Source organism: Egretta garzetta, unplaced genomic scaffold (genome assembly GCF_000687185.1).
Source record: "Egretta garzetta isolate BGI_Z169 unplaced genomic scaffold, ASM68718v1 scaffold252, whole genome shotgun sequence".
NCBI classification, from domain to species: Eukaryota; Metazoa; Chordata; class Aves; order Pelecaniformes; family Ardeidae; genus Egretta; species Egretta garzetta.
Genome location: NW_009259028.1, coordinates 316352 through 329912, shown reverse-complemented (window position 1 = coordinate 329912; position 13561 = coordinate 316352). Strand labels below are relative to the sequence as shown.

Here is a 13561-nt window from a genome sequence, read left to right as displayed (position 1 = left end):
AATCAAAACCAGTCAAAAAGTCTTTGAACATTTGCAAATTTTCAACATGCCAGAAAAGAGAAGGAAAGGTATAAAGCAATGGAGAGATACTCACCCAAAGCAGCACATTATAATTTACTACAAAACAAATATTGTAATGAATTATAAGGAGCCACTGTAATCCAGTCTGGTCCTTGCTTACTTCATCGTCAGATACTGTGGTAGCAGCTCTAGAGCAAATTACCCTGGTGCAAAGTTGTTGTGTCTAACACACACAGGAAGATGGACAACCTGAAACGCGCAGATGGTGCCGTAACTCAAAGCAGCTCCAGTCTTCAGATTGGGCAGAACCACGTATTAGAAAAGGAGCTCAAATCCTCTCTTGCCAATTGTTTCTCCCAACAGGTACTTTTTAGGAAATGCAACCTGATATCTAATACTCAAAAGGAAAAAAGTTTCCATTCTTTTTCTTTTTACTTTCTTACAGCCATGCAAGAAAAGGAAATATTCTGAACTTGCACTAATCGTGTGTTGAGATTTGTGGAAATAAGAAGAGGTGATGATTCTTTTGCATTGTTGGTAATCATGCCAGCAAATTAGAAGACACAGAGGAGATGTACAGCAAAATGAAAGCCTGGGGAGACAAATAAGAAATGCACTCTAATCCCACAAAGAAGAAGTATCAATAATATCGCTGTGAAGATTATTATGTCTTGAAAACCTTTGTGAGATGACTACAGGTACGCTTGGATATACTCCCATGCACTCAGTATTCATTTAATAATGAGTTAAACATGTTCTCTTACACTAGCTCTAGTGAGCAGGTCTTTAAATGCTAAATACTTCCTATCAAAAACAAAGTGAGTGCGCTGCATGCCAGGAAAACCACTGCTCCGTGGTGAAGGTCTGCAGCTAAGGTGTATCCGATTGCAAATGCTACAAGCATTTCAGGTAAGCAGAAACGTTGCGTTTGTTCCCAAAGAGCATGTACAAAAGAACAGTGCAATCAACACAACTTCTTGGCAATTTTTAGATCCTGGACCAGTGGCTTTCACAGCTTGTTTTATTGCTGCTCTAGCTGCACTATGCTGCTGGAAGTTTGGTGCCACAAAAGAAGCAAGGATGTGCTGTTAGCACTTGGGAAATTTCTGAGCATTTTAGTCCTCCTTCATCCTTTGGTCTCCTGAGTAGGCTTGGAAACAGCTTGGTCTCCAGTTTTGAAGGAGACCTTCCCATAGGCAAGTCTCCATTAGTTTGAAAGAACAGCACAGGGGACCAGCCATAGACAAGGGTTGTCTGTGCTGTTTGTACTGGAAGGTTCGGAGAGCCTGGCTGTGTGCGCCTGGAGGCGTATTTTTGGCTATCAGGTGACTGCTGGCAAATCTTGCCCTTCTGTGTTGCCCAGCAATTGAAGAGGCATCTATGGAGCTGTATATTGGAACCATGGTCTCTTGCAGCAGAGAATGGTGGGTTTGTACGGCAAGCTCATGAAGGCTGGGCTTTCTCACTTTTCCCAAATGGCACTTGGCAGCTGGGAGAGAAGCAACTTGAACCACCACAGCTATTTTCCTAATGAATACAAGGGCAGAGTCCACAGTCCTCACATAGCCCAGAGTCAAAGCATTAGTCAGCTAAAAGTTACACTGAGCCACTGGGTGTGCTTGGGCACGCAGCATCGTGCATGTGGGGGATGGCAGCATTCAGCTGTGTCTGGTCGGCCTGCAAGTTAGCTATATGGTCAGAGAGTGAGAGCGGTGCCAAGGAACGCCTCTGTGGAGGGAAGCAAATAGGCATCCCACCCTCCACCTTCCAGCAATACTTGGGCAGACCAGCCAGGCAGAGAAGGACAATAATAGTTTTTCCACATTTACATGGACATCATTAGGCTTAGTGGCTCATGGAGATTCGAATGGGAGAGAGCATTTATCTTCAGAAAGACAGGAGTAAAAGTGGTAAATTAAAAATACATAGCTTGATTTGCTCCACATTTGTGGAACGGAAGCAAAGTTGTTGCTGAATCACAGAATACATAGAGTTGGTACATGGCTGTTGCAAGACTTAACCATTAAGAGGCTTTAACAAAAACTTTTCTTACTAGTATGAGGAGATTTCTCTTTGAACTCTAAGCTATTTAGAAAAACAAAGCACTTATATTCAGCTTCAGTGTTGATATACTGCTCTTGAAAGATGCTGGCTGACATAAATGTTACAATAGTTGACGGAGATCCTAACATGGCCTTGAAGCATCCATGGAGAAGATAAAGCGCTGCTGGTTTCCTGCACATTTTCTGTGCTGCCATTCAGACAGACCTCAGCTCTCCTGATGGCAGAGATGAGAGTGGTTTTGCTGCCTTCTCTGTTCTTGGTCTCTCTTGTAAGCTTGAGAGATGATTTGTGATATGAACGCTGCTCTGTTTAGAGCTGCTCCCAGATAAAGCTCACTTCATATCAGCCCTTGGGTAGCCCAAATGGAAAGTTTACTGAATCCTTCAGTAAATATTGATGTCAGAGAGCCAGAGGTGAACTGTAATCATTCTGTCTCAGTCTGGTTGTATCACTTTTACAAGGCTATTGTTCTCTTTCCAGATCTGCTCAAGCACACAGGGCACACTGAAAAAGCTGGATGCAGATGAACATAAACTGGGTCTGCCCAGGCCAGATGTTTGGCATTACGTCCTGCTTGTAGCAAAAATTATTAGCTTGGTGGCAGGGATGTAAAGCTTTTAGATTGCAGCTGACCCTCATCTCTCTTGTTCGGTGGGTGGGCACAAAAGCTTGCTTCAGTACGCACTCAGTTTGAATCTACTTCCAGATGTGAGGAGATAATCCAAGATTTTGGGATTGCTGAATTTTGAAGCTTGATTCAATCCCTACCAAACCACTGAGATTCTTCCTGATGTAGCTGATGAATTGTGGAGCCAGGTGCTTTGAGAGACAGGAGGTGTGCACTTGTGCTGGTCCCTCCACTTGGAACACAGGCTGGCTCTTGACAGGATACTGACAGTTTTTGTCCAGTTTATTTTGAAACCTCTCAGGAAAAGACTTTTCTACATCCTACTGTGGTACCACACTTTCTTTTTCTTTTTTTTTCTGTCAAAAAAATTAATTTACCGATATTCAACCTTTTATCTTCTTCATAAGTGCATCACTCAACATCTCTAAACATGCCTGATAGTACCGCTATCCTTTCAACATTTGAAAATTGTATCTGTTCCCCTTTCAGGCTAGTTTGCAATTGGGAAAATCCCTCCTTTCCTGACCCATTACTCCCAAGATGTATGCATTCCATTTTAATGTTTACTTTAGGTATTGTTTTCTTACATAAACCTTGCACATACAACAATCACTGTTTCATAGTTTGGAGCAATAGTTTTAAAGAAACCTTCTAACCCTGCCCTCAAATACAACCCCATACACTGAAACGATAGAAATGTTAACCTTTAATGCTGGTCCCTGGCCAAAGACATTAAATGTTACCCCATTCTTTTCTGGAAGTCCAGTCACTTGATCCCAGGAAATAAAAAAATAACTCTGATAAATTTTCTATGGTATTGGCATTGAATCCCAAGGAACTTCTAATGTACATGAAAAGGCACTGGACAATATCTAACTGATCAGAGAGCTATTTCTGGAGCCAATTAAATTAAAAGCAGGGAAAAAATAAATGAAAAACAATCTGTTTTGATCAATTTCTGGTGCCCTGTAACTCCTGCCCTGGGCCTTGGCCTATCTGACTCCTAGGTAAATATGTGTGCAAGAGAGCAGAAGCCTACCGCAAACCATGTAAGAACACAGTAACTGATTAATCCTGAACTGGAAATAGTAGAAGCCAAGGAAAACATTAGCTAAAATTTAAATAATAGAAATACGATTTAGCGAGTCAGTTTAACTTGTGTCCTGGACACTGCCAAAACTTGTTCATGCTTTTCGTACTGAAGATTGATGGCTAGATGGTGTCTCTCAGTTTGGAACACAAATGGAATATATTTGCTTCTAGGCTAGTCCAAGTTAAGAACCAGCTTTCATTAGTAGTTACATTTGCTTCTGATGATTTTTTTTCTTTTTAAGATAATAGAGACATTAAAAAGCAAACAAACATATACTTTTTGCTATTTATTTGACATGTAGCTTGAGTGCTCCCCAAGTTGAGAGGCCAATTCTGCCTTCAGTTGCAACCAAGAAAAATCTGCGGCTTATGGTTTCAAACACAAGTTTGATTTCCAGAAATGCTCGTGTTGGCTAACAATGACCCTTTTCAAATTTTGCCAGCTGGTAAGTCTGGGCTTACGCACAGTGTAAACACTTTAACACACTCCTAATGGAAACAGAAGGCAAATTTTTTTCCATACCATCAACTTCACCATACTAAAACTATGGTGTCCCATATAACAATATTTTTTTAAAGAAGGAAAGCTTAGTGCTTCTTTTGCATCTCTGGAAAAAACATTTCTGTAAAAATTTGCCAAGCCAAACTTGCAAGTCAAGATATTTTAACTTAGAGAATGGCACTGACCAAGTTAGCTAAATTCAGTATTAGTTGTCCCTGAAACATAACTTAAGTCCTTCCAGGAAAAAAAATAAAAAAATAAAGCAGTATTAACTTTTGTAAGAAGAATACATTAACAACACTCTGCCTCCTCTTAAACCCTCCAGATGAATGCTAATTTGGCATCTGGCAAACTTCAAGAAAACTAACATTAGCCAATCTAGGGTTGGAAAATTTTAGTCTCTTTCAAAAATCATGGGCCAAGAAAGGAAAGAACACGCACACAAAAAAAGTAAGAGTATTTCTAATATGTCTTTCTTCAGCTTTTCTTTTGCATATGAAATGTTATTATCTACTTACTGGATTACACTACATGGCCCGTGAGTCTGTTCCCAGCAGTGCTGTAAGGACAGATCAGCTGCGTGCATCTCGGGTTGGCCGTGATGGCAGGGATAGAACACCATGGGGTGTGGTGGTGTTCTCCCTCAAGTCGGAGCAGACTTGCTTTGCAACCAAACCACAATCTTCAATTTCTGATCTGCTTAGACTATGAAAACAACTAACCAACCAACCTAGCTACTGCTAGGACTAGTTTCCAATGAGAGACTGAGAGCTGAGCTTTGTTTTTCTTTTACTTTATGTCTTTCACAAGCATTGACCCTCAGGACATGAATAGTCTTAACATTATTTAGCCCTTATAGGGCTGAAGGAACTTTATGGTCCATTTTTAGTGAGGTTCTCTGAGGCTGAACATGTTTTTATTTTGCATTCCAACAGAAGGTTCTTCAAAATTTTGAGAACAAAGTCTCCTTCAAAAATTAACTGCAGAACTAGAGGAAAAGAAAATTCTATATCAAATATACATCTGGAAATATAAGTATTATAGCTTGTCCCACTGCTTGGACCAATCTATGCTTCTGTGTCACTAGTCTACCTTCTTGCTCCCTAGTGGTCAATATCCAGGGTAAAGGATTTAAAAGCGAACAAAGCTCAGCAGCTGGAGCATTTTCTGCAGGCCATGTGACCGATGGGAATATTTGTCAGTAAAATGTTGGTGGTCTACTTAATTTCTGCACGATCAAAGTCCTTAAATCTGAGCTTTCTTTTAGTAGTGCCAAGCTATGTTTATTTGCAGTTTTGCTCTGTTTATTCTGGTTGAAAGGACACGTTCAGCCTGCTTTGGATCAGCTGATCTGCTGCTGACCTGTTTCAGCTCTGAGTGACAGGTGTTTAGATAAGGACTGATTTGTTCTCTTTGCAGATGGAAAACGTTAGGTAAAAAGAAAGCACTGACAACTATGAAGTTGTGATGACATGAGATGATAAAAGATTCCTTATGAAAAAAGTTAATCACCTCAACTATGCTAGCATTTCTCAATAAAATGGCATAAAGAACTGCCCATCCAGACTGGCTGTATTTCAGCAACACAGGATATGATCCCTCCATATAAAGTTTACAGATGCTTTTATAAACCATGTCATATGCTGTGAATGAGAGGTTCTGGTTCCCTTCTCTTTGGTGCAAGTGTTTCTACTTCCAAGCCTATCCTTCTCCTACTCCCCTCCCCTCTTTTGTCATTGCAACAGTAGCCTTGCCTAGATCCCTGCAAACCCTCTTACTGTCCAGATCCCTGCTTTTTCAGCCCTTCCCTCCTCTTCATGATCTTTACCTCTCCTCGCCCACCAGTGGCTCCCCCTCCATGCCATCCACCAGCCCCCATGGCTGCCACCAGAGCAACCTTCTGACTTGATTGGTTGCCAAGGATGAAGCCCAGGATGGTGAACCTGGCTGGTGCCTCCACTTTGCTGCTCAGCTCTGGTGATAGTTTATTCTTCTGGTTGGGTGTAAGATCCACCACACTAGTGAACTGGAGTTATCTGGCTAGGATGCTCTATAATTACATGGTATTATTGATGCTGATATTATCTGATGGATTCTCAAAGGTACTTCTCTCATTCAGATTCCTCCAGGGACTGGGGCTATATGAAATACCATTATATAATTCTTTGAAAGCCAGTCTTTTAGTTGTTTTTCCTGTTAAAGTGTGAGTCCATTAGACCCAGCACTAATTATTAGAAAGGTGCCGATACCAGTTGGCCTGTGTTTAGCTTGAGTTTTTAGACTCCAACAGCTGGGTAAGAACTGGGCATGCAGAACTTAATTAGTTCTGCATACTTGTCTTTTGATCTGCCTGTGCATAATAAACAACTCTAGAAAACTCAGCTTACTCACTTAGCAAAACTCCTCACCTACTATAGTTTCATGAATTTTATCACATCTGTGACAACATACACCAGCTGATGATCTGTCTTGCTCTCACAGTATATCTCCAACTCCAATGTGATTTGCTAAATCAACATTCAGAACAACGCACAGGTTCTAACTGGAGCAAGCTATACAAGGGCTCAGACTGATGTGATGGAAATCAACATATTTATAAGATCACAGAATGTTATTGTAACCTCCACTCTCATTAAGATTTCTCTCAGATACCTAGAGTCAATGTTCTCTTTGCTCAGTGCATCATTCTGCCCTCAGAAATGATAAAGAGTACTCAAGTTTCTAAAACACAAACATACCTGTAAATGCCCTCCACGAGGATGATAATTTTTCTCCATGCTCTGCGGCTTCGAGGCTGCCCATATATTATTGCATCCCTCAGCAATTTCTCAAGGCTCTGCATATCTTTATTTAAAAATAAGAAAAAGGAGTAAGGAAAAATATTAGCAAATATTTGTCTAAAGAACTTTCGATTTTCTACTGGGCACTATGTTTTCCTATACAGAAAAAGACAACAATAAAAAAAACATATCTTGAAGATAAACTTTCTTTATTAGTAGACAAGACCCAACAATTGATTTAATTTGCCTGAATGCAATCTAGCGAGGAGGAGAGTTACAAAAAGCTTCCAGTTATGCACCTTGTCTGGGAAACTTCTAGAAATTCTTGGCATACATTTTTATTTAAAGGCAAAAGGGAACCACTTTGCTTAAGTTCTGAGGCTAATTGCTAGCAGTTCTCTGTATGGGTTGCTGAAAATCATGTCTCAAGGCTTCCGAATAGCGAGTTTTTGATTGCTTTCCAACAGCACCATGCACTCATGAATAGCATGCACAGCTTCAGGAAAGGTTTGGAAGAGGCTGTGTGAAGCAAGTCAGGATGGCAGCAAGAGAAATCCTGCCTTCTCAAGAAGAGAAGTGAGTGAAAGATTGCTGATGAGAGAGGGAGAGGCAAGTGGATACAAGCACATAGCATGGATACACTAATTTGGTGCCAAAATTCTTGGCATCGGTGGGACTTTGACATGAGGAGGCCTGGAACAATGTTAGAAACGTAGCTGCTTTCTCAAGGTCTAAGCGTGGATAATCTAACAAAATTCTTGAAATAAAGCCACTGAAGTTTTGAAAAACACAAAAAAAGCAAGAAAAAACATCACAGGAATAAGGATCAGACCAAACGTGACTCTCAATGCAGAGCTGAAATCTGACCAGCATTCTGGTGTCTGCACATGAGTGAACACTCTCCAAAATGAATTGTTCTGGTATTTTTCAGGAATCTGGATTGACATTTCAAAATGTTTTCGAAGAACATCTTACAGGGACTCATAATACCCTAAGGAACGCTACAAATCAGCTAAAATTGTGAGTTGAGAAAATCAATGCTTTTTTTCACCATAAAACCCCACTTCTTCAGCAACACATCTTAATGTAGTCATTATAACCTTCTAAAATAGCACAAAGCTAATCTTTAAAACACAGTTGTCCCAGCTGCAGAAAATACACCTTAGGTATATTAATGTTGACCTATAGCTTGGTTTCCACCTGACTGGAACTGGGGCATTTGCACAGTAATTGTTCATCATGAATAACCTGTGACCTGAGAGATGGCAGGTTATGACATGAACCCTTCCACTTTGGTACCTCACCTCTTCCTAGTAACATTTACTGATCTCAGTGAAAGATAAATTTCTCAGAAACACCTGTGCCACTCTGCACCTTACCATGTAATCTCTTGACCTAGAAGACCTTGCTAAAACTTACAAAGCACAACACATGCACGATAAGTTGCCCCTTGTTTCAATGGTGCAATCATCTGCACAGCTCAATGAGCTCCAAGATGGAAATGCTATTATGAATAATGCAATGCAGACAGAACAGTTTCCACTAGATGGCAATCAAGGAAATAAAAGTTCCTTGGTGCTTTAAAAGGGGAATTTATAACTCAGCTGAGCATTTGCAGTATATGCATATTTCATAGAAGAGAGCTGCTCACCTTCTCTTTTGTTTTGAGTAGATAATATTCAGAAATCTTTTGACTTCTGAGCATTAAAGGACTCCCCCAGGATGACAGAAAGCTCATTCAGTCACTCAAAGTAAAATTTGGGCGACCCCTTTTCTCCACGGATTATTTCTCTACTGATGTCATAGTCATGTAATTCCTTTCAGGACCTTTGAAACCCTCCTTTGAATCACACAGGGTCTTTCAATTCAGTATTCTGTCAACACATGAGTCCAGATTGGTTCTAAACTTCAGGAAAGTCAGTTTGCCCAGCCCTCTGAGCTAAAAGCATGGCTTGAAGATTCAGTTGTTTTAACATACATCCCCGTGAAAAGAAGGAAAGGAAAGGAAAGAGGAGAGAATTGAAATGTATATAACTCTGTTTAATAGAGGTGTTTAAAAAATACATCGATGTGAACAGCTCCTCTGTCCAAACTAGCATGGAACATGAGACGACAGATAGGGAAGAACCTCTCTGAGGGATGAGCTTGCCTGACTTTATACACGACATAGTCCTGCTGGAGTACAGGCTGAGGACACGTCTATTTGCAGGATCAGGGCTACCTCACTTTATTCTTGATGCCTCATTCTGGAAAACATACATGTGTGACCTTTTCTTAGGCCTGTAACAGTCAACACATAATTTGTTTAGATGCAAATGAATTTTACTGACCTTTTTACTCTGTGCTTCTAGTGCCTCATTTGGAAAGGGGAAACTGGGAGGAAGAGAAAATCTGTTACCTTTAATCTTCCCCTAAATGGCTGCCTCTGTTATTCAAAGTGAAGATGCAGTGCTCTCTTTGTGCTTGCGCTTAGACTTTCCAGAAAGTGGGATATACTGAACGCCAGTAAAAACAACAGTGCAGCCCCAGGTGGTTGTTGGATATCAAATTATTTGCCCATTAAATATAGTTAGATTGAAACACTGGGGCATTGAGATGATGAGTTGCACGAGTCCATCTTGAATAACCAGTTATGGGGAAAATAACTGTCCTTCCTTGTTTGACCATCACCAGCCCAGACTTTTCAGTGGTAATGGCTAACAACCGTTCACCAGCCCAGGAGGTGGTGAGAAGAAGAATTTCACTTGATTAATTAGCCAAAGCACAACCAAATCTATCCTTGTCTCTAGTTTCTGCCTCCTCCCTGTGGCATATTGTCTAGATACGGAGGATAAAGCTTCCTAAGCAGGGACAGTGGATCTCACGGGTTTTTTAGAATTTAATATAGACTTGCACAATACTTGCTGGGGATCCTCCAGAGTTACTTCAGCAGAAATACCAACAACATGAACTGCCAGTGGGTTGAAGCGAGCCTGGACCTGGACGGGCAGCCATGTGTCATGCTGCCTCCAGTGCAGGTGGGACTCCAGGCTCCTGGAAGGGCCCCTGCCCTCTCCCAAGCACACTCAGTGCCTCCTCGCAGGGAGACACGGTGTCTCCACCCCTTGTCCTTACATTGCAATGCTGGGGATGTCATCACCATTCGTCTGCATGGGCTGGAAATCTCCCGCATGATGTCAGCTGAATCTTTTTTAATTAAAAGAAACAGGCTACTACTACCCTTGTCACATTCTTCTTTCCTTCACCTTGTGTTTTGCTGCTCTCCTTTTCAGTTTCTCCCATTTTGCACTCTCATGCAAGTTTTCATGCAGACTCTGTGGCTACCTGCCCCTTCTCAGCCTCCCATGCAACCACCTCTCCCCTGCTGCACTGCATCTGCCGCAGCATCTGCCTCCTCCTCTCTTGCTCTCTCTCCTCCCACCCCCCCTGGCTGGTACCTTTCCTGGCCACTGTCCTTTGTCCACTGGAGTGGCTAGCTCCAATGCTGTCCCCCTGCTTGAAGATCCCTAGAGCAACAGAGGAAAACCACAGCAAAGGTTCTGTTGATCTAAACAGTAACTGTAGGACTGTAGAAGGCGGTTTTCATTCTAGTGAAATCTAGTCTTTGAAAAGTCCTTGACTGCTGGCACAGCTCTGAACAGCATAAGCATCTTTACAGTAATTTCCCCGAAATCACAGCTTTGATTATCTTCATTTGGAATGGGGTGGTGGGAGTGGTGATTACTGCAGCCACAGTAACAGCCTGAGACTCCCCTCCCTGCCCCTCAGTAAATATACATCTCTGTGAAAGTAAAGAGCCCTCACTCAGGAAAGCTTCCTATTCACACTTGGCAAGTCAGACTTGGCTTTCTCAAATCAGAGAGGGCAAATGCAGACACAGCATGCTAGGAGCAGGATATACCAGTCTCTTTTCTGTGGCAGCGTCTGTATGTGTCACAGGGAAATACACGCCAAACTGGATTAGGCTGTGGTCCACCTATCTGGTGCAATAATCTTGTCTCTGATAGTGGCCAGAGGCTTCAAGGAGGACAAAACCTTAGTGGGTAATGTGCCTTTCATCCTGCTCTGTAATAGCTGTGACACTGCCCTCCCTTCTTAAATCCAAGGGCCACTTACACCTTTTGAAAAAAAATAAAAAAATAAAAAATTAAGTAACCATCTTGCACTGAGCCACTGCAAACTCCTTGTTTTTTGCAACCAAAGAGATTTTTCACTAATTTTTTACCCATTCATTTATCTCTTTCATTTCCCCCCCTATTTTATTTACTTGCTTGCTTGCTATGCACTTAGTTTTCCACTTATTTTTTCTCTTTTTTCCTTCTTTTTTGCTAGAGAATATATTTGCACTGAAAGGTAAGGGCCTTCTGCTGCCTAAAAGTTCTTTCAGTGTTAACTGCAACTCCTCCAGGTAAGCTGTGTTTCCTCTCTAAGGTGTCCTCATGGCACACACATCTGAATTCCAAAGCATTAATTTGACTGAGTAGACTGAGAAATGTCAAAGCTGGATTAACATAAATTCACAACTGTTGTCCAAGCAGGAAACTGCATTTTGGAAACCTGAACAGCTCACACTTGCATGACACATCAGTCATCAACCACCTGATCTGTGAGAACCCAAAAAACCCCTTACTACTTTCACAACACTCTGAAAGGGTGCATGAGGAGGAGATAGGAATGTACTACTGCGATTCCCATTTCAGATGTGGATTCAAGCACCAGATTAGAGGCCAGATTTTCATCTAACTAAGGTGCTTCGTTGTGCCTTGCAATTGCTTGCCTTCCTCATAGTATCACTTGCTCTTATGGCATGTTGAAGTGCCCTTGCAATGAAGAGAACCGGAATTTTTGTTTTCCCACATGGCCTGATTTCTGTGTGTAGTCACAACATTCCTATGGACTGCCGAAGCAATTGCAAATCTAAACCTGAAAATGTGACTGCGATTGCGTTACCTGATGCTATATGGGAAAACGTAGCAGAATTAGAAAGAATAAACAAATACTAAGCCTTGTACAGCACCTTCTTATACAGGCTGATATGAACAGAATTCATTTGGATGTAGTTAGTTGGTAACACTCATCCATCCACTGAATCAAAGATAGGCTCTCACCCGATACCAATATAAGACCCAGAATTTCTGTGACAGAAAACCCTTGATAAAATCACAAGCTGATTAATGGTTAGCTATTTGGTTTTCCTTTTCAATGTTTATTGGAAGGGCCAAGGGATTTTGGCAAATATTTAACCAAGATAAAGGTCAGACATTCTGAAAAAGTGCTTTAGAACATTTGATATTAACTAAAGACTATTTTTGAAATAAAAAAGAGCAGGTGATAAGTCAGTCTCTCCCTGGGCCAGGAAATAAAAACATCTAAGAACATAGCCCCCATATAGCTGAAGGACCCCCATGTGGGTCACTTGGCAAGGGTGGGAGAGGGTCCCTGGAGGCCAGGGCTGGTAAGGGTAACATTGGACACCTTCTGGCATAAACCTAACCAGGGCCAGGCCACTGCTGCCATAGAGGCGGAGAGATGTTTCGGCCTCCCACCTTCCTCCCACTACGCACTAGTTGTTGGATCATGCTGCTGGCTGCATTTCAAGTATAGAAATGTAGCTCTTTTCTAGCTTCCTAAACAAATTGCTGCCTTGAATGGTGCCCACACCACAGCCATGGAGACAAAAGGCAGATGCTTTATGGGCAGGTCAGAATGATTTTAGCCCCCTAAGAACACAGCTGCATAAATTTAGGTCCATTTGGGTCCTAAATTAAATAATAATAATAACAATAAGTCAACAACAACAACAACAACAACAATAATAATAATAACAACAAAATAAGTAATCCCCCTACACCCATTTCTCAGAGCAGGGGCTCCAGGGAGCTAAGCTTTGCTGCTGGCATCCATAAAAACTCACAAGTCCCTGGAACAGAAAAAGTCCCTCAGAGGCCAAATACCCTGCGGCATACTGGTGTGACCCTGGCAGGGTGAACACTGGCAGTACTGCTGATGAGACCCCACAGGAAGGGAATGCCCCATTCAGGTAGGTTTTAGTTAGGAGAATACTCCGTTTCAGCCCTATAAATGTCTCTCGCAGAGATGATCTGTAGGTGTGTGCCTGTGCATTTCTCTCAGCCCAGACCTGTAAATTCCTGTCTGTTTACAAGGAAGGAATTGTTCACTGGCAGGCAGGATGTGGGGCACATTCCTATGACAAATAAAAATGGACTTATAGGTCCACAGCACGTTTTTGTTCTATTATTCACCTTAAGGCTTGAAAACCTTCTCATACACCTGTGCAATGTTTTTGTCAAAAAGGAGAAACATCCAGATGCCTTTTATTTTACTTAGGAGAAGCACAGAGTTTAACAATTTCGTCTGTTCTGGAAAAAATATTCAGATTTTTGTGAAAAGTGTAATGTCTAGGACAGCTATCCACTTACTAAAATAGAATTTCACTAACTTTTGTAAGAATAA

The 13561-nt window shown here is 41.5% G+C and overlaps 1 protein-coding gene across 1 annotated transcript in view; it reads right to left on the bottom strand.

The window, feature by feature from the left end:
- Positions 1-13561, bottom strand: part of SPTLC3 (serine palmitoyltransferase long chain base subunit 3) — a 53754-nt gene that overhangs the window by 19740 nt on the left and 20453 nt on the right. Inside the window, exon 6 of the mRNA XM_009634661.2 lies at positions 7046-7151. Within this exon, the coding sequence (XP_009632956.1) occupies positions 7046-7151 (106 nt within the window). The remainder of the gene's footprint in view (positions 1-7045; positions 7152-13561) is intronic.